The sequence below is a fragment of the Xyrauchen texanus genome, chromosome 4 (genome assembly GCF_025860055.1).
Source record: "Xyrauchen texanus isolate HMW12.3.18 chromosome 4, RBS_HiC_50CHRs, whole genome shotgun sequence".
NCBI lineage: Eukaryota > Metazoa > Chordata > Actinopteri > Cypriniformes > Catostomidae > Xyrauchen > Xyrauchen texanus.
The window spans coordinates 2990614-3014231 of record NC_068279.1 but is presented as its reverse complement, the minus strand read 5'-3'; the positions used below and the strand labels follow the sequence as shown (position 1 = coordinate 3014231).

The 23618-nt window shown below is 40.6% G+C and overlaps 2 protein-coding genes and 2 long non-coding RNA genes across 4 annotated transcripts; 3 read left to right on the top strand and 1 right to left on the bottom strand.

Moving 5' to 3' along the window:
• The first annotated feature begins 3744 nt into the window (after positions 1 to 3744).
• LOC127637000 (E3 SUMO-protein ligase ZBED1-like) lies at positions 3745 to 6099 on the top strand. The gene is made up of 3 exons (XM_052117834.1): positions 3745 to 5033; positions 5237 to 5387; positions 5480 to 6099. The coding sequence occupies exons 1-3, from the start codon at positions 3745 to 3747 to the stop codon at positions 5912 to 5914; spliced, it is 1875 nt and encodes a 624-aa protein (XP_051973794.1). The 3' UTR covers positions 5915 to 6099.
• A 958-nt stretch (positions 6100 to 7057) lies between these two features.
• LOC127643036 (uncharacterized) lies at positions 7058 to 8047 on the top strand. The gene is made up of 3 exons (XR_007970449.1): positions 7058 to 7181; positions 7336 to 7440; positions 7690 to 8047. It is a non-coding gene; the product is annotated as an uncharacterized LOC127643036 (long non-coding RNA).
• A 581-nt stretch (positions 8048 to 8628) lies between these two features.
• Positions 8629 to 18598, bottom strand: LOC127643037 (uncharacterized). Its single transcript, XR_007970450.1, has 3 exons — positions 17996 to 18598; positions 11704 to 11800; positions 8629 to 9225 (listed from the first exon to the last, which is right to left on the bottom strand). It is a non-coding gene; the product is annotated as an uncharacterized LOC127643037 (long non-coding RNA).
• Positions 18599 to 20691: 2093 nt separating this feature from the next.
• On the top strand, positions 20692 to 22031 carry LOC127643033 (cystatin-B-like). Its single transcript, XM_052125561.1, has 3 exons — positions 20692 to 20804; positions 21207 to 21311; positions 21822 to 22031. Exons 1-3 carry the CDS (start codon positions 20730 to 20732, stop codon positions 21948 to 21950), a joined length of 309 nt encoding a protein of 102 aa, XP_051981521.1. The 5' UTR covers positions 20692 to 20729; the 3' UTR covers positions 21951 to 22031.
• Positions 22032 to 23618: the final 1587 nt, after the last annotated feature.

Genomic DNA, 23618 nt, shown 5'->3' with positions numbered 1-23618 from the left:
CCTCATAACGATGCACTGTTAATTTACTTTTAGATGTGCCAGTGTCGATGATAAAGGTTTGCCGTTTATATATGGTAATTTTTTGCATATAGCCAGTGCCTCTGACAATGTTAGTGAAATGATTTTATATCTGTCTGGGCACTGGCTAAAAGGAAATGCAGCTGTTGTACCTTCGCTCGTATCTTTCTTTCACTCTGAATCAGATACGGCAATGGCTGCAGCGAATGTGCTGCCTTTAAATTGTGTTAAGTCGGGATATAATAGTGTGCGTGGTGTCGTTGGGGTATTAGGGGTTAAAGCTCTGTTCACGACAATATCATATTTAGGCGGTTGGTCTTTTCATTCAGGACCTTTGTTCCAGAATGTGTTCATTTTCTTCCACACCTCGTATGACTCTTTTATGTATTTATAATCCCACTGAGGGTTTTTACCCTTTTTAACCATAGATTTGGATTTGAATAGGGCAAAAATCATCTCAATGAAGAGGCCCCCGCTTGCAGAGTTATAAACAATACTGAGCCAAATTAAACTACATTCTCTTCAATCTCTCATCAGACAGGTAAAACTTGATAATGAAATCAGTCTTATCCGTCTGGAGAAATCCCACTTCTGACACCATATCTCTAGGGAATTTTAGAATTGGCCCTAAGTATCAAGTCAGGTCTGCAGTCGCTGTCTCAATCCGGATACTCGCGAGGGAAGAAAGAAGTGACACACCAGAGCATGTCAGATCATTCTTCAATGTGTATTGTACAGCACTTCATTATATGGTCCATTATAACAACGTTCCATTATACCCTCCAATGAAATAGTTCTTTACAATATATGGGGTAACAGATATGTTTGAGCTATGTGTGAAACGTGAGAGTACTGACACAGAAATACATTCATATAGATACATTCTACAGCTGTGCTTTGTGATGACACAGCAAGCTAAACCACCCAGAGAAGAAGTTGTTGAGAGGCCTTTATTATTTTACACAATGTAAACAATAATAATATGTTGCCACAAAACATGCAGACCAAATTTAGAGATAATGAGAGGAAATGATAACAGGTGATAAAAAGATAATGAGATTTATACAGGATTAAGTCACTCTAAGAAGAGATATTGAGGTCACCTGTTGAATTCCAGGGTGATTCTTAATGCGGCTCACAGTCAGACCCCATGTTAAATATGAGCTGGTGTTGCTCAGTGGGATATTTCTTGCCTGAAAGCTGCATTGTGTAATTTCTCCACCATATGCGTCAAAATACCGAATTGCAAAAATAAACATTATTTTCAAACAGCTTACCTGAATTTTTTCCTCCATCTTTCATTGGTTAAACAAATAGCCACTCCCCAAACTCACACCATTGGTTTGACAACAACAAATCAAGTCACTGTACTCAAAATGTATTGAGCTGAAGCAGCTGAACATGGACAGCATTAGTCCAAAAGAAAAGAAAATCACACATATTTCAACACACTGGACTCTTTTATGAAACTTGTATTCTCCTGCAATGTTTTTAAAGATTTGTTTAAAAGTCTTTAGCTCTTTTGTTTTCCTCCTTTTAGGAGATTTACCTTCTAAGTCAGTTACTTTTATAAGTTATAAGGTTTGCTTTGAGGGGTGATCCATGAACTAATATTGTCCATTTAACGTGCTTAGGTGTAGAAGTGAATATTTTTTCCTACTGTAATTGCTAAACTATTAAATAGACATAAATGAATAGTATTTTTGAAAAACATGTTTAAAATGATGTACTCACATGAGATGAAGCCTCAAGTCATATCAGTCTTAAAGAAAAAGCTGCTTTATTCATTCATTCATGTTGAGATGAGATCACACGACCAGCTGAATATTGTCGGCTTTATCTCAATAATCCACTGTAATTAAACACTTTTACTCATGGAATAAATTGATCATGACTGACTGTGAATAAAGCATTTTTTCAATGACATAATATATGACATTATAACTTTTGCTCTTGTGTGACGCTGCATCTACACCACCTGTAGATGTCAGCACAACTTAAACTAAAATATTACAGACTGCACCTTTAAGCCCATTCAGACTGTTCCATGACGACCTGCTCTCACACCCAAGGTGTAAAATACTGCTACTTGGGAACATTGAAACTAAAGGTTTTAATCTCTTAAAATCTTCCCCCACTGTGAAGGCAGTCTCATCTCATTCAAAAGATACGTCCCAAATATAGAACATATGGTAACAAAATGCACAAGAGCTTTTACGAGTATTTATCCCCAAGCAACAGAAAGTTTTATCCAAAAGTTTGTGTCCAGGAGTGGTGATTATACATGGTTTTTGAGATGTTACAGACATTACAGCTTATTTTCTATAAAGCTGAATAAATCTTATTCAAATTAATGTCCAGCATCATCCAATCACAGCCAACCATGTTAAGATTAAAATGATACATTATGAATTCTGAATCTATGTACTGATTATCATTGTCCCATGTCTGCCAAACATGTTGAGTGATCCAAACATCATCTGCAGCCTGAAACTGAACTTTTGATCAGATTTTAGGAGTGAATGCCCTTCGCTGCAAAGAAAGCTATAGGATGCTCCCTATTTAGTGAATGACTTAACCTCTAGTGTGCTGTCTATCTGCACTGGTCTCAGAACAGTTCGAAATGCCCCTTACTTTAATCTTAACTCCATATAAATCATCTGAAAACAACATTTTTAATCTTTTGGATGAATACATTTATTCTCAAAGTGAAAATACACAGTGAATATATAGACACGCATTTACTTAATGAACAGAACCGTATTGTACAGTGATAACAACATAGAGTATAAGAGAATTATAAGTATAAGTAATAAAAGTATAACTCCAAAAGGCAGATTAGGTGGAATGTGATATGCTTTAAAGTTTAAGTAAATAACAAAGAGAGATGTGATAACGAGCAGGAAAGAGATTCCAAGTAAGAAAAGGGCAGATGATTGACATAAGATAACGACACTCCTTTGTGTTCAGGCATTACATTTAGTTGCATTTAACGGACAAAAAATATGGATTGATAAAACATGATTCAGAGTTCCAAGGTATTCGAATATGAAGTTGTCCTTATTGTCATTGCCAAAAACCAAACTGTAAGCCATTTATAAATCACAAATCATCTTGTTATTGTAGGGCAAGTATATATGCGATCAGGTGGTTCACAGAAATGATCATGTAAGGGAGATTGGGGAAAGATGAGCTGATTTTTAACACAGTCGTCTGTAGGCAAAAAGAAATAAAACTAGTACATCTAATATATCAGGGTGTTTTCTATAAGGCCACAATGAGTCAGCATATATTTACAAATAAATGATAATTTTGCAATGAATTACTGCAAAACAAAATTACAAAATCGTATTTATAACAATTCTACGTTTTAAAAATTGTTGATTAGAGGATATAAAATGTGAAGATATAAAACTTAAGAAACATACAGATCACCACTTAAAGTATATTTAGGTCACTGCTTAAGACAGGATTTAACCAGTTAAAATGACAATTGGGGGCTTCTGACACTAACATCAGGGCTGTGTTGAAAAAAATCGATTCACCAATTCTGAATCGATTTTCATTTTAATTTCAAAAGATCGATCCATAACTCAGAGGATCGATTTTTTATTTTTTTTATTTTTTTTTCACAAAATCACAGTTATAATAGGCCTACATTTTCCCCGTGAACTTTAACTTGAATTCACGCATGCGCTGAGGTGGAAGGACATTAAAACAACGAATATGGCGGTCAGTGACGTTAAGCAAGCGGTTGCTTTGAAAACTCCTGAAACGCTCAAAGCTCCGATCTGGCACCATTTCGGGTTCAGAACAAGAAATACAGAGAACGAGCTTGACAAAAGCAAAGCAATTTGCAAAGCCTGCCAAATGGAGGTGAAGTATTGTGGAAATACTACTAATCTCAGGAACCACATGATGCGACATCATCAAGACATCATATTATCCAAGCCTGCCACCGGACCGCAACAGATGACGCTGAAAAAAACTCTACAACTGCCAACTAATTCTGCTCGCTCTGTCAAAATAACTGAGGCGATTGCGGGCTTCATTTGTAAAGATATGCGCCCGTATTCTGTTGTTGAGAACGTGGGATTCAGGCGGCTAATGAAGGTAATGGAACCAAATTATGTCATTGTGTCTCGCAAACGTCTGTCTGAAGAAGTGATCCCCAACATGTACCAGACAGTAAAAGATGGTGTAATGTGTAAGCTTAAGACCGCAGAGAGGGTGGGCATTACGAGTGACACATGGACATCTGTAGCTACGGAATCTTACATGAGTGTGACAGTACACTACATAGACGAGCTCTGGAACCTCGTGTCTTACGTGCTGCAGACAACAGAAGTTGAAACGAACCATCGCTCTGTCTGTTTAGCTGAAATGTTAACCAAAGCTATGGAGGAGTGGGGGCTGATGAGTAAAGACCCAGCCATAGTCACTGACAACGCGGCGAATATGGTCCGTGCGGTTGAGATTACGGGGCTAACCCACGTCGGCTGCTTCGCGCACATAATCAACCTGGCCTCGCAAGCCGGTCTCAAACTGCCGAATGTTGCACGACTTCTTGGGAGAGTAAGGCACATCGCAAAGTTCTTTCATCGCAGTACAACTGCCACCCGTATCCTCAAAGAAATGCAGAAGCTACTGCAGCTGAATGCACACAAGCTCAAAATTGATGTGGTGACTCGTTGGAACAGTGCACTAGAAATGCTTGAGCGCTTTTTAGAGCAGCAACCCACGATCTCTGCCGCTCTGCTCTCACCTGATGTGCGGAGAAATGAAAAGGATCTTTGCAGCCTGAAGGAAGAGGACATAACAGATGCAGAAGATGTGGTTAGAGCTCTAAAGCCAATGAAGACAGCCACTCAAGTAATGTCAGAAGAAAAGTGCCCAACTCTCTCAGTGATAGCACCTCTGCATGCTCAGCTGCTGAAAGAGATGACCAGTCTCCCAGAAGACTCCAGAGTTGTTAAGGACATGAAGGATGAGATCAAGAAAAACTTAAGCACAAGGTAGGCCTGTGTGTGTGTGTGTGTGTGTGTGTGAGTGTCTGAGTGAGTGTGTCTGTTTGTGTGTGTGAGAGTGTGAGTGATATGAGACTATTTTACTGTGTATAAATATATATATATATATATATAAGGACACTTCATTATAGAAAGACATTGTCCTCCTCAGGGGGATAAATTGATCAAAATGTGTGAAATTTTAATTCCAGGTATGTAAACCAGAAGGACATGCTGTACATAGCTTCAGCTATTGATCCACGCTTCAAAGCTCTGCCATTCCTGAATGAGGAGGAGCGAGACAAGACCTTCTCCAGACTCCAGACTGAAGCAGTGTGTGGGATGGAGGAAGATCCATGTAATGTAAGTAATCATTTTAAAAAGAAACTCAGTGGAAAAAGTCCACTCTCTCTTTCACTCACACACACACAAATTCTCTTTCTCTTTTTACACAGCAAGATGATGCTGCTGATGAAGTTGATGGAGTGGAGGAAGAGGTGGAACCCCAACCTCCGGCACCCAAGCAATTCAAGCAATCCAGTGCTTTGGAGTCTCTCCTTGGGGAAGCCTACAGACCACAACAGGAAGTAGGACCACAGAAAACTAAAGCGGCAGAGGCAGAAGACGAGATCAAAAGGTACAGGGAAAGGAGACCTGCAGGACTGCAGGACAATCCTCTCATCTGGTGGCGGGAGAATGAAAAGGAGTATCCTCTTTTGGCTTGCATGGCAAAGCGATATCTCTGTGTCCCAGGAACCAGTGTCACATCTGAGAGGGTTTTTTCAACTGCAGGTGACATCATTACTGCCAAAAGAAGTTGCCTTACACCTGGGCATGTCAATGAGCTACTGTTCCTGCAGAAGAATCTTTCTATTCCTGATCCTGAGTGATGGTAGTTCATACTCTGGGTTAAGACAAGTTTAATTTCCAGTTTTATTTTTATTTGCACTTTAATAGGCAAGGCCTTTTCCAGTTTTTATTTATTTTTGTATCTACTATTTTAGTTTTAAATGACCAGTTTACACAAATACACTTTAAAGGCAATTTAATGTCTTATACCTGGAGTACTTGAAGGTTTTACACACTACTGTGACACACTTGTGTTTTCTAAAGGTTTTTAAGTTCAAATTTTATTTACATTCTGTGTAATGTTGTCTGTTTACTGTGAAGCCAAGCCAGTAACAAACAATCTGTTTACATTTGCACAGGCTTAGAACAAAAGTGTTCTTAAATGTTGAAATGTTAAAATAAAAAATAAAGGTGCATCTGAACTGTAGGAACTTTTTGGAAAATTCTTAATGTCATTTTAATAATACTTCAGGTTCAGCGTCTAAATAATCGGTCTACTGCTGCTGATATACCTCTGCGCCTTCTGTCGTCTACACCAGTACAAGTTTGTGAAAGCAGTTGTATCAACACTCTGGAAGGGGATTGTTCTTTACAAAGATCAGTACTCCATTAATTTGCAGTTGAATGTCTATAATAATAGTATCAATATGTTGCATAACTACAGTCCTGTAATTCAGGTAACAGCTGGAAAAAAAATGCTTTTTTCAAAAACGCTTATCTAAATCTCGAAGATCAGATCGGATCGAATCGAATAATGATAATCGATTCAAGATATTGAGAATCGGAATCGAATCGATTCTTGAAATTTGAATCGAAACCCAGCACTAACTAACATCCAGACACATTTAGGGCAGAAAAAGAATAATTATAAGAATATCAGTACAAATACAAGAGGGTTTCAGCTCCTTCAGTGCTTGGACTCTTAATTGGGCAGTGGTGGCTCAGTGGTTGAGGCTCAGGGTTACTGATCAGAAGGTCAGGGGTTCAAGCCCCATCACTGCCAAGATGCCACTGTTGTGTCCTTGAGCAAGGCACTTAACTCCAGGTTGCTCTGGGGGGATTATCCCTGTAAATTGCTTTGGATAAAAGTGTCTGCCAAATGCATAAATGTAAATGTAAACTTGGTACATTCCAGTGACGGCTCAGGTCATGTGTTCTTGGCCACATAAATAGTGCAGTAGTGTCATTGTGAGAGTTAGTCTGATTGATGACACATTGATATTTCATCTACTCATGGATCAACAGCTGCCAGGAGGATGGAGTGTGGTGGAGCCCGCCACACCAGAGGTGCAGAACATCTGTGATGTGGTAGGAGATTATTTATTAACTTTTCATGGTTTTAGCAGCCACCTTTACAGTATTTAATCAGTTTACAAGCATTAAAGGCATACATTTTTAAATAAGTATGTATAATCCCTGAGAACTGAATATAAAATATCAAATGTGCTGTCTGTTTATTCAGGTAAAGACACAAGTTGAAGCGTTCATACCTGGAGCCAACTTTGAAGTTTTCACTGCTGTAAGCTTTGCTTATCAGACTGGGAACAGAATGAATTATGTAATCAAGGTAAGTTAGTGGGTAATATAAGATATATATATATTTAAGATTTTGTTTGTTTGTTTGTTTTTAAAAACATTTTTTAAAGATATAACAGATTAGGGTAGTTGATATATGGACATGGGTCCAAAAGTATTTCATGTAAACTAAGTTCTTGCAAAGTGCTTAACATGTATTGTTGTTCATTATCTCTCTCTCTCTCTCTCTCTCTCTCTCTCTCTCTCTCTCTCTCTCTCTCTCTCTCTCTCTCTCTCTCAGGTGGATGTCAAAGGAAATGTAAGTGTTCATGTGATGGTAGCAGCAGCTCTACCTTGCTATCCAGAGGATCTGAAGGTGCTGAGAATCCAGTACCCTAAAAGCTCCAGTGACCCTCTGCAACCCTTTTGAATAAGCACATACAAACATCTACAGGCGCTCTGTTTGATAGTGTAACAACACCGTAACAATATTAAACATTCTGACACTCCAGTGCCTGTGTAAATGTGTATTAGTGTGAACAACAAATCAAGTCACTGTACTCAAAATGTATTGAGCTGAAGCAGCTGAACATGGACAGCATTAGTCCAAAAGAAAAGAAAATCACATATTTCAACACACTGGACTCTTTTATGAAACTTGTATTCTCCTGCAATGTTTTTTAAGATATATTTAATATTTAGTCTTTAGCTCTTTTGTTTTGCTCCTTTTAGGAGATTTACCTTTTAATCAGGTACTTTTATAAGTTATAAGGTTTGCTTTGAGAGTAGATCCATGAACTACTTTTGCACATTTTGAGGCACTTAGAAGTGCATTAAGTGATGTGTTTTCCTTCTTTATGCCCCAGCACTCTACTGAACCTGTACATTGATATTTATTAGGAAATGTAAGCTGTTTTTTACCAGCGGCATGTTGTGGGAGCAGTTTTTATTGACCTGAAAAAGGCATTTGACACAGTTATCCACGCTATTCTTTTCTCGAAATTGACTGATTTTAATTGTAATAAACAAACATCTGAGTGGTTTGCATCTTACCTACAAAAAAAAGTGTGTTATATTTGAGCAGGAAAAATGAGGGAATACCCCAAGGTTCAAATTTAGGTCCATTTGATTTTTAGTTCATTTATAAATTATTTGCCAAGTTGCTGCCCAGATATTAAGTGTCAGCTTTATGCTGATGACACCGATATTTATACATCAGTTATGTCACCAGGAAAGGCAGCTGAGATTTTAAAAGCTAACTTTGGGAATATCTCAGAGGCTCTAAAATAACCATCATTGAACGTCAGAAAAACAGTTTGTGTTTCTCTAATAGAAAACAAAAAGGAACATCACAAATGAAGATTCTCAGGAATAATTTTAGATTCTCATCTCACATTTCATAGACATGTAAAGAAACTTAAAAAAAAAGATTAACATACATTATTTCAAATGAATTAGACATTTTCAAACATTTAAAAGCAGGCGGCTCAGCTTTATATGCATGCAATAATTTTGTCTCATTTCATATTGAATTACAGTTTGGGCTCAAACAAGCGAATCCACCGTAAATCATATAATGTCACTTTACAATCAGACTTTAAAAATCATGGACAAAAATACCAAATCATGTGCATCATTGCAATATATATATATATACATATATTTGGTGTTTAAATGTCTGCACAATAAAGCCCCACGGGTGTTGTGTAAATTGCCAAATAGACAGGATGGTATGAGAACATTAAGGAGTAGTGAATGTATCTGTAGGGTTGACTATCACAGAACAACTCAAAGTTTTTTTCTGTGAAGGGTTCCCAACTCTGGAACATGCCACCATCTGAAATAAAATCAATAAAATCTTTTAATTTAATTTAAAAATGTTATTTCTCAATGACTTTTTGGTCTAATCTTTTATACAATATGTTACCAGGGTTGTGAGCAACCTTAGTATTTATTTAGCCATTTACGTGTCTTTTTTCCCTTATACGATTAATTTATTTTCTGTGACATTACCGACTGGAGGGAAACGCAAATCAAAATTAAACCCGACTACGCCACCCTGGGGGAGAGCCAGGGAAATACTCCCAATAAAGGGCACACAGGTAAGTTGTAACAATTGAAGGCAAAGAAATAAGCAAAAGGGAGACGCGAGTACAAAAATATAGCTTTTATTGACACTTCAGCATTACTAAAAAAAATAAAAAATAGGTTTTCTCTCCCTTGAAGCACAATAAATATTTAAAAACAACCAACAATTCTCCAGGGCCAGGCTTAGGAGCAAGGCAGGCCAGCCGACTCGGGAGATCATCAAAACTAAGGGTGCTCCGATCGATCGACCGCCGATCGTTATACAAACCACTTGACTTAAGGGATAATGCCAAGAACATGGTAAAGGCCATGAGGGATGCGGATCTACCCAGTCTGCCGTGCATGGCTCATACACTCCAGCTCGCCGTGGCCAATGGAGTTGTCACAACGCAGCATCGCTGATATAATAGCCTCTGGAAGGCACATCGGTCATTTTAAACACTCCCAGCTAGCCTACTCCCGACTTCAAAGTATTCAGAAACAACTTGGCCAGCCTATCAATAGGCTACAGCAAGATGTACCTACAAGGTGGAACAGTACTGTATATAGGTTACAGAGTCTGCTGGAACAGAAATGTGCCCGGTGTGCTTATGGAGCCACCTATGACTTGCCTTCCATGTTCACCGGTAGCCAGTGGAAAAATATGATTTCTCTACTCGCCCCATTTGAAGAGTTCACGCAACAGAACAGCTCATCAACCGCATCGGCTGCAGATGTTATACCGTCCATCAGAGCTTTAACTCGCCTTCTTGAGAAAACGGCAGAGACTGATCATGGTGTAAAAACTTCGAAAGCCACGTTGTTGGAAGCGGTCCAGAACAGATTCAGAGACATTGAATCCGAGCGCCTATATACCATCGCTACAGTGCTCGATCCAAGGTGAGAAAAATTCATTCACACATTCCTATGTGTGTGTGTGTGTCGCTGTCAGAGCGAATTAAATCGAGAACGAAGGCAAATGAGTATTGAAAACACTAAATTCAGAATCGATATAAATTGAAAAATCTATATCTATAATCTATATTTTTGACAGCTCTAGTATGGCTCCCCAATTCATATCACAAGATTATCTAACATGGCCTAAATGATTGATAAAAGGAGCTTTTGCTGAAATGAATACGGTGTTGTTGTGCTATTCTATTGTGTAGGTATTAGGCTGGTTGGCATTTCCTTTAAATACAGCTAAATGTTCAGTAAAAACAAGCATTTGGAATAGTTTCAAATAAGACTACAGAATAAAAATGCAAATTTTGAGTACGCTATGGGGCCAAGACTATGACTAATCACAACAAGAGCCAAGCATAACCTATGAAATGCATTAAATAATAGAACATTTCTTATAATCAGTTTTGTTTTTTCTTATAATTTCTCTATGCTGTTACATGTTTCCCATCAGGGATCAATCAAGTATTTCTGATTCTGAATTTTTTTAAATAAATAAATTCATTAATGTTTTGTTTTTCCTGTTAATAAAGACAGATAGTTCCCTGATGCACTCGAGCCCCAGATACGTGGGCTGCTTTATGATGTCCTGGCCACTGGACTGGAGCAGCAGAATGGTGAGGTGAGTCCGGCAGCGAGCGGATCCGAGCCCCAAGAGGAAGTACCATGAGCTGGCTCCTTGCATGCCATGTATGCAGAGTTGTTGGATGAAGATGGGGAACATGGTGGCGGTGACATCAGCAGCTCAACAACATTGCATATGAACCTCTACCTATCGGAGCCAGTTATTCCACGGAGCGGACAGCAGCTTGTGTTTTGGCAGGACAATAAAAGCTGTTTTCCCGCTCTCGCACAAGCAGCACGAGCCTACCTCTGTGCACCGTGCACAAGTGTAGATAGCGAGCGACTTTTTAGCACAGCAGGGAATATTGTAGATGAGAAGAGGAACAAGCTGTCTGCCAAAAATGCGGAGATGCTTATATTTATAAAGAAAAACCTGCCATTGATGCTTAAGAAGTAACCTTTGGGAGATCTGAACCTACTAATCTCTACCTGTCAGTTCATGATACTTTATCATCTCTTAATTTTAATACTTAATATACATTTTTGTTAAGAATAGTTAAATAAATAATGCTACATGATAAATAGAAGGCTCTAGAAATAGACTCTGTGATCGGTATCGGCCAATACTGATTCCAGCGATCGGCCCCCAAAATCCTGATCGGAGCACCCTTAATCAAAACCCACTTCAAATTCATGCCAAATCATCAAACACCACACGCACCATAAAGTTGTGCCGGCACACTTAACACACTTGTGAAGCACACCACTGAATCAAGACAGCTAGCCTCCCATGCTCCCCACAAAGAACTTACTGGCTCCTGGAGAAAAGAGAAACACAAATTATACCAAGATTATACAGGAATAACAATATACAATAACACGACATACACCACATCAGGTATAAAGTGACAGTGTGGGAAATACCAACCTGAAATAACAGGTTGGAGGCGGAGACATGCATCAATTTAACAAACCGCCTCCCACAATATATGTGGTCACAAAACAAATGTACTCAACTTAAATATCAAAACAATAGCCACAAGATAATGTAACACTATAACAACAATAGAGATTGCTAATGTGACGTCATCGTGACGTATTACCAGTGGTGAACGCAAAGCATTTTGGGAATCCGCGGCACAAACAGAAGGTGCCAGACTTGATTGCACGGAGGGAAGAACGCAGTGTTCAAGATGCCGTCTACCTGCTGTGTTATAAACTGCAATAGTCGTTCTCACGATAGAAGTGGCATAAAGCTTAAGAACGGAAAATCCTTTTATCGTTTTCCAGAGTGGAAAAATAATAGTACAAGCCATGTTTCAGAGGCGACAAAAAGGTGACGAATGGCATGGATAGCAGCAGTAAATGAAAACCAATGCGATATGATTAATGTCCAAAAGATGGAACCCACAGACTGTTTTGAAATGGGGTTGGATATATATGTTTTGCTTTTAAAACTGTGTGTGTGTGTGTGTGTGTGTGTGTGTGTGTGTGTGGTTGGGTGACAGTTGTAGGTTACAGTTTGACAAGAGTTTAGAGTGTGACAAAAGCACAATGTTGTGTTCTATTACGAGTGTACACAAATATAAGTAAACACTTTGCAGTTTGAATGATGTCCTCTATGAACAAAATGACCGAGTATGTTTTTATGTTTCCACTGTTCGATCGCGCCCGCGCGCCTCCCTCTCTCTCTCTCTCTCTCTCTCACACACACACACACACACACACACACACTCCAGCATTACAATCTTGACATGAATTCTGTTGAATTCTGACTGCATGCAGATAGATGAGAGAGAGCGAGGAGTGTGGTGCTTAAAACATTAGCATACCGTTGAACGGACAACAGTTCCCTTATCGAGAGGTCTCTCCTATTGCGTAAGTAGCTTACGCTATGGGAAAACTCCGTTTCTCGAGAAATATTGAAGTCTTTATGTAAAACGCATTGCAGCTGCACAGCAGACAGTGATGAGCGAGGCAGCTCGGTCATTGGCTGTGCTGCGGCAACTGCTCGAACCAATGACGGGGCGATTTAGAACGCGCCACCAATGGGGGCGCGCCCAGCTTTCGCACGCTCATAGCCTGCTGAAATTAGCATATGAGGGCTATATAATGAGCGTCCCGTCATTCCGGTTCTTTAGATTTAATCTCCTTCAGCGAAGACCTTTTCTTCGCTGGATCCTCCGGATTGTTGGAGTCTTTCGCCGCCATTGAAAAGCTACAGCGGGACTGCTAAGAGGACACCGGCACCTTCAGCCGCCTTCGAAGCCTTCTGCTACGCCATCCGGCGCGCATCCCATATCCTTTTACTAAGCATATCCTTTTACTGCAAGCGCTCACCCCCGCGACGCTTTTTTAAGTAAAAGAGTGATGTTTCTAAGGCGTTGTTTCAGATGCCTTCAGCCTGCGCCTCGTGCAGAGGCCCTCTTCCTGACGGGGATCATCACATCATTTGCACTCGCTGCCTGGGACCAGACCACTCAGAAGCTGCACTCATTCAGGGCGGATGCCCCGAATGCGACTCACTGGGCCTCGCCGGGCTGCGCGTTCGCTTTGCCGTTTTCACCGCAAGCGAGCCGGCTGCCACCGTGCTGCCACCTCTGTTCGAGCCGCGCAAGAAAAAGCGCCGCTCACAGAGGCTGCCAGAGCACGTAGACTTCGGTGACCAAATCACCAAAAGAGTCACCAAAAGAGTCATTTTCTGCCTGTGTCACTAAGGGTTCACATGTCCACACTAAAGTGCGCATTCCCACATATCAATACTGTCCAAACAGTGCCAAACACCTCCCCAGCTCAGGCTGGATGTCTCAAATATGTAGATCGTGTGCCTATTGTCATGTATGCACCACTACACACAAGCACTGTTCCCACAGTTATAAACACTTCCCCAGTAAAAACGGGAAGTGCTATAAGTGTAGCGCGTGTGCCTGCTGTATTGCACGCACCCCTACACACAGCTACCCACACAGTTTCAAACAGCTATGCCGCAAACATCACAGATGTAATGCGCGAGCTAAGAAACTCCCCGCTAAATGCGGAAAGCTTTATGAACGTGGCACGCATGCCCATAATGATGAATGCACCCCCACTTCAAAACACTGTTCATACAGTTTCAAGCACTCACGCTGTCAGCATTTCGGAAATAGCGCATGTGCCTGTACTCTCACACGCACCTCTGCACTTGGCACTCAATACAGCTGCTCAGCGCGCACCTGCGCCTCTGAGAGCCGTAGATTCTGTGTTAGCACAAAGCAATTTGCCGGCGGGGCCCATACGTCACTGCGACACAACCCCAGCCAGCATTCAGCCCATATCTGTGCGAGCAGAAGCCTGGGAAAAAATCCCCGACATGCCGAAATGGGTTTTTGAACATAATAAAACACGGATACTCACTTCAATTCGCTCGCAGACCACCCCGCTTTTCAGCGGTGGTCGAGACGAAAGTGAGGAAAGATGTGTCACATGTTCTACGCACCGAGGTGCTCAAACTGATAGAGAAGGGCTATAGAAACTGTTCCTCCCTCTTTGAGCGAGGCGGTTTTTACAGCCACTATTTTCTCGTCCGAAAAGGACGGTGGCCTTCGCCCCATCCTGGATCTCAGACATCTGAACAAAGCGTTAATGATTCTCTCGTTCAGAATGTTAACAACCAAACACATCCTCGCGCAAGTTCGCCCGGGATTGGTTTCTATCAGTGGATTTGAAAGACGCTTACTTTCACATCCCGATAGCGCTCATCACAGGCCCTTTCTGAGATTCGCCTGAGGGACAGTCATACCAGTACACAGTACTACCATTCGCCTATCATTGGCCCCCGTACATTCACGAAATGTATGGATGCAGCACTTTCCCCTGAGACAGCGGGAGTGCGGATACTGAATTACCTCGACGATTGGCTAATCATAGCACAATCAGAGGTTCAGTTAATGACACACAGATCTTGGACTATCAGCCATTTACAATGCCTGGGTCTGAGAATAAATTTTGCAAAGAGCATGCTATCCCCCAGCCAGAATATTTCTTTTCTGGGAATAGTGCTAGACTCTCATCAGAGCGCGCGCTTTCTATTCGACGCCTTGCAACATCGTTCAGAACGGGCGCGCACGCCCCCGTCAAACGATTTCAGAGAATGCGCGGCCTCATGGCCTCGGCATCAGCTGTACTCCAGCTAGGATTGTTGCACATGCGTCCTCTCCAGCGCTGGCTCAAGAGCCGCGTCCCCACTCACGCGTGGCGCTCAGGCCACTTTTTGATCAGAGCGAATCACGGCTGTATAAAAGCCCTGACGCCCTGGAACACAACACCACCTGCGCTCGCTAAGAGCAGCGCACGTGCCAGGCGTCCTGAACCAAGGAGCGGACATGCTATCCAGAGACAAAGTTCTCCCAGGAGAATGGTCTCTCCACCCTCTGACGGTTCAGTGGTTATGGCGAACCTTTGGCGAGGCGGAGGTTCGCCTCCAAGGAAAACGCGCACTGCCCTCTCTTCTCAAAAGCACGGATGCGCTCGCCCAAGTTTGGCCGAGCCGCCCCTTGTATGCTTTTCCCCGATCGCGATGCTGCCTCAGGTCATCAGTCGGATCAGGGAGGTGAAATGTGCAGTGCTCCTGGTAGCCCCACTCTGGAAAAACCAGGCGTGGTTTCCAGAGCTGGTACAGATGATGCAATCTGCCCCATGGCCGATTCCGCTGAGGCAAGACCTCCTTGGACAGGCCAGCGGGATGATTCTTCATCCCGCCCGATCTGTGGGCCCTCCATGCATGGCCCCTCAGCGGGTTCCGAGAACCTCCCCAGTGGAGTTCTGAAAACCATTGCTGAGGCACGAGCCCCCTCTGAGGCTTGTATGCCCAAAAGTGGAAAGTGTTCAGTGACTGGTGTGATACCAAGAGCTTGAACCCCAAAGCGTCGCGAGATACCGGCGTGCTACGCCTTTTGCAGGAGCTGCTGGAGGCGGGCCGCACACCCTCCACGCTCAAAGTCTATGTGGCTGCCATAGCGGCGTCACACAGTCCTGATAAAGGACATTCATTAGGAAAAAGCGATCTGATCGTTCGTTTCCTAAGAGGCTAGGAGGATGAACCCTCCTCGCCCACCTTCGGTGCCAATCTGGGACCTGGCCACGGTCCTGGCGCACTCAAAGGTGCCCCGTTCGAACCTCTCCAAACCGTGCACCTCAAGCAGCTCTCGCTCAAAACCACGCTCTTGCTGGCACTTCGCTTCAGTTAAAAGAGTGGGCGACCTGCAGCGCTGTCATCAAGCGCTGCTTGCCTGGAATTTGGACCTAACAACTGCAGAGTTGTCCTTAGGCCAAAGCACGGGTATATTCCTAAGGTGCTCTCCACTCCCTTCAGAGCACAGGTGATATCTCTGGCAGCTTATCGTCCTCAGCAGACGAAGGCGACGCAAATTTACTCTGCCCGGTCAGGGCGCTCAGAGTATATTTGGAATGTTCTGCCCTGTTCAGACAGACGGAACAATTATTCGTATGCTTTGGCGGCCGAACTAAGGGTCTCGCTGTTTCAAAGCAACGAATATCAGCTGGATAGTGGATGCTATAGCGCTAGCTTATGAAGCCAAGGGCCTTCAATGCCCCTTAGGCGTCAGAGCTCACTCTACGAGGAGCATGGCCTCCTCGTGGGCATGGTCGAGTGGGATACCCATTTAAGATATTTGTGCAGCGGCAGGCTGGGCCTCGCTTCGACATTTATCAGGTTTTATAACCTACAGGTCCCTCACTACATTCCAACATTCTATCAGTCTGACTGTGGAATGAGCTGGAGTATGTACATGCTGGGCATTATCTCCTCCCTTATAAGGTCCGTCTCTGACCGACTTAGAGGGTTTATTATGCGTACCAGTACACAAAAAACTCAGTACATAAGATGTGTACTTGTGTTTGTACAAAGAGCGCCCCACCTTGTAGGTAAGGGTGCCCTGTCATACCCCACTAAATAGCTCGCCTCTGGCCGGCTCGTGGAATAATCACTTTGCTTTAAGGCTCAGGCACCTGCCTCTGGCTTTATACAGCGAAGTCAGCACGCACGGCGTTTTACATGGGGTTCCCATAGCGTAAGCTACTTACGCAATAGGACAGACCTCTCGATAAGGGAACGACTCGGTTACTAATGTAACCTCGGTTCCCTGAGAGAGGGAACGACTATTGCGTAAGCTGCCGTGCCTGTGCTTGATCAGTCGCTTCAGTCGATTGAACCTAAAGAACCGGAATGACGGGATGCTCATTATATAGCCCTCATATGCTAATTTCAGCAGGCTATGAGCGCCTGAAGCGGGCGCACCCCATTGGTGGCGCGTTCTAAATCGCCCGTCATTGGTTCGAGCAGTTGCCGCAGCACAGCCAATGACCGAGCTGCCTTCGCTCATCACTGTCTGCTGTGCAGCTGCAATGCGTTTTACATAAAGACTTCAATATTTCTTGAGAAACGGAGTTTTCCCATAGCGTAAGCTACTTACGCAATAGTCGTTCCCTCTCTCAGGGAACCGAGGTTACATTAGTAACCGAGTCGTTTTCTGCCCCACTTTTACAATCTCCAGGTCCTGGACCCATCCATCTGTAAAAAAGACCTGGGCCTGCTGCAGCGAATTGAAGTTACTGAAAACTTCGTGTGTGTATGCACTAACAGTTAATATCATGTAGTTGTGTGTGTGTGTGTGTGATATATATATATATATATATATATATATATATATATATATATATATATGTATATATATATATATATATATATATAGGTGCTGGAAGTTGGGCAACAGGTTGACGTCCCCTGACCAGTCACTATGCTCGTAAGGATCCAGTCCTTTGATTCCCTTTATTTTCTCGTCATATCTCGTCTTTGCATTAGGATTTAGTTTTAGGGCGGTATGGTCCGACAATGTTTTCTTCAGCCCGCTGCATTTTGTAGGATTATATTCTGTTTTTCACACTAATTTTTTATTATTTTCATGCCAGAACAGACTGCTATGCGATGCCAGCCCATGTAAACGGGCCAAACATACCCATAATTCTTTGCGTTCTGATGACGTTGCAGCCCAGTTGGTCACATGTCTTAGCGATCTCTATAAAGACAACAAAAGACAAAACACAGCACAAAGCGGGAAACAAACTACACAAACAGGAGCTGATATGCAGCACAGCAAACGCGAGACGCTTAACCGGAGAGCCCAAGCGAGCAGCAAAGCAAAACAAAAGACATAAAATGCCAGTAAGCGAAACAAAAGAGATCAAATGCCAGTAAGCGAAACAAAAGAGATCAAATGCCCCGTAAGCAAAACAGCAGCAGCGTCACATGTAGCGATTTGTTTTAGGGTTAAAGGATCAACTCATGCTTACCTTAACAAAAAAGACAGCGTTAAATGACATCTAACGAGCCCCGATGTGGAAAAGGGAGAGGCGTACTTACAATTTGGTTGAGTAACCACCGACGCAAAGTTGTATGATTGTTCACAACCTCTGTGTACAGACCATCATTCACCCACCTGCTAAGGCTGCTGTTACTGTGAACATAATACAATAAATATCTCCGCAATATCAATATACAAACATAATATGTAAAGAAAATACTAGCTCCACTCTGAATGGAAACGAAACAAAAATGCCAGGAAGTGAGCAACCCAGACTCACCAGGACATGTCAAAATAAGGGTCCTTAAACGGTACGGTAGCACCCACCTCATTGGGCTGCCAAAACCATACTTCAACCAGGCCAATAGGATGGTAAAATCACTTATCCCGTCACATTTGCTTGATTTATGTAATTTGGTAATGAAACAAGCATGTACAATGCATCTTTTTTTAATTTGTGTGCTGCAACTTAAACCAAAATATTATAACCTTTAAACCCAGGTTGCTCTAGGACGGGGTGTCCACACTTTTTTGCGTGGTGATCTACTTTTAAATTACGAACTCAATAAGATCTACCAACTAAAAAAACTGTTTAATTAAAAAAAAAATGCTTGTTGGGAATACTGCGTGTAGTATCTGTCTGACCAGACGAGATTTTTGTTTATTCAGTTGCCGTGACAACTAGGTTCGCGCCTTCCAAGGGCTTCTGAGAAAAGAACGCGAAATTGCGATGCTAGCAGTGTTTGAGACTAGCTACCAGCAGCTACTGCCCGGATTATGCCAAACTGTCTGATTCATTCAGTGCAAATCATCAGAATAAGGTAAATGCCCTGGCTATTGTAATCTATTGTGCTGTTGGTGTGTTTGGGTTTAGTGTTAAAACTGAATGATATCAACATTGAACATTATTAAATATTGTTTAATTAATTAGAAGATGAATTCCATGTACGGCAGGGGTGTCCACAGTTTTTTGCGTGATGATCTACTTTTAAATGACCAACTCAATAAGATCTACCTTAGTTGTTTTTAATGAAACAGTTTCATTAAAAATAAATGCTTGTTGGGACTACTGCATGTATCCCTACATGGAATTCATCTTCTAATGAATTAAACAATATTTAATAATGTTCAATGTTGATTGGGCTTATTGTGTCCTTCCTTGTAACTCACTGTTCAGGGCTTCCGTAGAACAGAACTAAAAAGTTCATAAATGTGTATTTGCTCATGACATGCAGATAATCAGAGAACAGCCAGAAAAGAACGACACTCCCCTTACCTTCCACGACTTTATTCCACATCATGGCCGCCAAGCCAGAGTTCCTATAGAAACTATAGAATATGGGCACACAATTTATGAGAGCCAATCGCACATCACATCACTGACACAAATCGGGCTCAGCGGTTGAGGCTCTGGGTTACTGACCAGAATGTCAGAGGTTCAAGCCCCAGCATCGCCAAGGTGCCACTGTTGGGCCCTTGAGCAAGGCCCTTAACCCTATCTGCTCCAGGGGTGCCGTATCATGGCTGACTCTGCGCTCTGACCCCAGCTTAGCTGGGATATGTGAAAACAAATACATTTCACTGTATATATGCAAAAATGTATGTATAATGTGTGACCAAAATTAAGGCTTCTACAAATCTGTTTTAAATCTTATTTTGGTTTTAAATCAAAATTTTTGAATCTTTAAAAGATTGTGGGATTTGTTACGTCAGACGCTGGAGGAACATGATCATTGAAGAAAGCTTACATTTGGGTTTCTTCTTCATATTAACCGATCGGAAGACTTGGAATACAGCCGGAACAAACCGTCACTTTATCAGAGTGAGCCCAGAAAATCCCAGATTAAACATTAAACACTGCAGAATAATCCCACACTTTTATTATTATTATTTTTAGCACTTTCACAAGTCAATCTCTTAAGAGACGAGACAGTCTCTTAAAGCCTGGATATACTTCGTTTTTCACCATTCTGGATCGAATCTCACCAGGTCAACCCCAGAAGCTTTTCAAAGTATAATCTTGATGGTTAATGGATACAAGCGTGTTTGATGCATGCACAATACGATGGCTTTGTGATACACTTTATACAATCAACGGCAGGCATATGCACTAAACTATTTACAGTTTCTAACATCCAGACACATTTAAGGCAGAAAAAGAATAATTATAAGAATATCAGTACAAATACAATAGGGTTTCAGCTCCTTCAGAGCTTGGACTCTTAATTCATACTCTCACTTTATGTATATTTAATTTGCACCCTTTGTTATAATAACTTGGTACATTCCAGTGATGGCTCAGGTCATGTGTTCTTGACCACATAAATAGTGCAGTAGTGTCATTGTGAGAGTTAGTCTGATTGATGACACATTGTTATTTCATCTACTCATGGATCAACAGCAGAATGGAGGATGGAGTGTGGTGGAGTCTGCCACACCAGAGGTGCAGAACATCTGCAATAAGGTAGGAGTTTATTAAATGTTTATGGATATGGCAGCCACTTTTACAGTATCTAAAACAATTTACAGTGTGTTCAAGGTATACATTTTTTTTAAAGTATATATATTCCCTAAATTTAACCCATTATGAGTTGTGTGACTTGTAACTCCCTAGATTTACCACTTATTGTAGATGTAATGTATGCAAATTTAATAACAAATAAATGACTAATAATTCATCTGAATAATCAATTGTTTCTCATGGAGTTTTTAACATAGAATCTGAACAAATCAAATACTGTGTATAATCACTTTTTAACCAACTGAATCTACTCAATCTATTTTTATTTTCAAAACATTCCTACTAGTGTGACAACTACAACTAATAAAATATAGACAATATAAAATGTGCTGTCTGTTTATTCAGGTAAAGACACAAGTTGAAGCGTTCATACCTGAAGTTGCATTCGATCATTTCACTGCTGTAAGCTTTGCTCATCAGACTGGGAAGAGAATGAATTTTGTAATCAAGGTAAGTTAGTGGTTTTGTTTGTTTGTTTTGGCAAGCTTAAGATATCTGGGTTGTTGATGTATGTCGATGTACTGTATTTTATTTATTTTTTTACAGATATAACATAGTTTGGAAGTTGATATATGGGCATGAACTTCTCTTTTTTTACATCAAGATTTTAGGTGAAAATCTAAATATTTAAATTAGGGAAAGTGTAGATTTTTAGATGTCATCATTTACGTTTTTCACCACTTTTAACCAACTTTATTATTTCACTTGATCATTTTAAATGGTTCGGCAGTTCTAAATTAATATGAATTTGTAAAAGCTGCATGCATAATAATTACAAAATAATGAGCAAAATGTGTTTTAAAATGTTTTAGATTAGAGTACAGCAGGACATGTCAACTTTCCAAAAGTATTTCATGTCAAGCACGTATCTAGATCTTAACATGTATTGTTGTTCATTATGTCTCTCTCTCTATCTCTCTCTCTCTCTCTCTCTCTCTCTCTCTCTCTCTCTCTTCTCAGGTGGATGTAGAAACGAGTGTAAGTGTTCATGTGATGGTATCAGCAGCTCTACCTGGCTATCCAGAGGATCTGAAGGTGCTGAGAATCCAGTACCCTAAAAGCTCCAGTGACCCTCTGCAACCCTTTTGAATAAGCACATACAAACATCTACAGGCGCTCTGTTTGATAGTGTAACAACACCGTAACAATATTAAACATTCTGACACTCCAGTGCCTGTGTAAATGTGTATTAGTGTGAACAACAAATCAAGTCACTGTACTCAAAATGTATTGAGCTGAAGCAGCTGAACATGGACAGCTTTAGTCCAAAAGAAAAGAAAATCACACATATTTCAACACACTGGACTCTTTTATGAAACTTGTATTCTCCTGCAATGTTTTTAAAGATATATTTAATATTTAGTCTTTAGCTCTTTTGTTTTGCTCCTTTTAGGAGATTTACCTTTTAATCAGGTACTTTTATAAGTTATAAGGTTTGCTTTGAGAGTAGATCCATGAACTACTTTTGCACATTTTGAGGCACTTAGAAGTGCATTAAGTGATATGTTTTCCTTCTTTATGCCCCAGCACTCTACTGAATCTGTACATTGATATATATTGGGAAACGTAAGCCGTTTTTTAGACCAGCGGCATGTTGTGGGAGCAGTTTTTATTGACCTGAAAAAGGCATTCGACATTATCCATGCTATTCTTTTCTCGAAATTGACTGATTTTAATTATAGTAAACAAACATCTGAGTGGTTTGCATCTTACCTACAAAAAAAAGAGTGTTATATTTGAGCAGGAAAAATGAGGGAATACACCAAGGTTCATCTTTAGGTCCATTTGATTTTTAGTTCATTTATAAATGATTTGCCAAGTTGCTGCCCAGATATTAAGTGTCAGCTTTATGATGATGACACCGATTTTTATTATTAGCACTTTATTTTATTACCTTTATTTAGGCTCCAAAATAACCACCTCACATTGAACGTCAGAAAAACAGTTTGTGTTTCTCTAATAGAAAACAAAAAGGAACATCACAAATGAAGATTCTTAGGAATAATTTTAGATTCTCATCTCACATTTCATAGACATGTAAAGAAACTTAAAAAAAAAGATTAACATACATTATTTCAAATGAATTAGACATTTTCAAACATTTAAAAGCAGGCGGCTCAGCTTTATATGCATGCAATAATTTTGTCTCATTTCATATTGAATTACAGTTTGGGCTCAAACAAGCGAATCCACCGTAAATCATATAATGTCACTTTACAATCAGACTTTAAAAATCATGGACAAAAATACCAAATCATGTGCATCATTGCAATATGTATATATATATATATATATATATATATATATATATATATATATATATATATATATATATATATACATATATTTGGTGTTTAAATGTCTGCACAATAAAGCCCCACGGGTGTTGTGTAAATTGCCAAATAGACAGGATGGTATGAGAACATTAAGGAGTAGTGAATGTATCTGTAGGGTTGACTATCACAGAACAACTCAAAGTTTTTTTCTGTGACGGATTCCCAACTCTGGAACATGCCACCATCTGAAATAAAATCAAAAGACATGAAATCTTTCATAATATTGGTTAAGCGCTGGTTTAAAAGAAAATAGAGCTGTACTTATTTTTAATTCTCAATGAGTTTTTGGTCTAATCTTTTATACAATATGTTACCAGGGTTGGGAGCAACCTTAGTATTTATTTACTTTATTATTATAGTATTATTTACTTTTTTTCTTATATGATTAGTTTATATTGCTTGATTTATGTAAAAAGCTAGT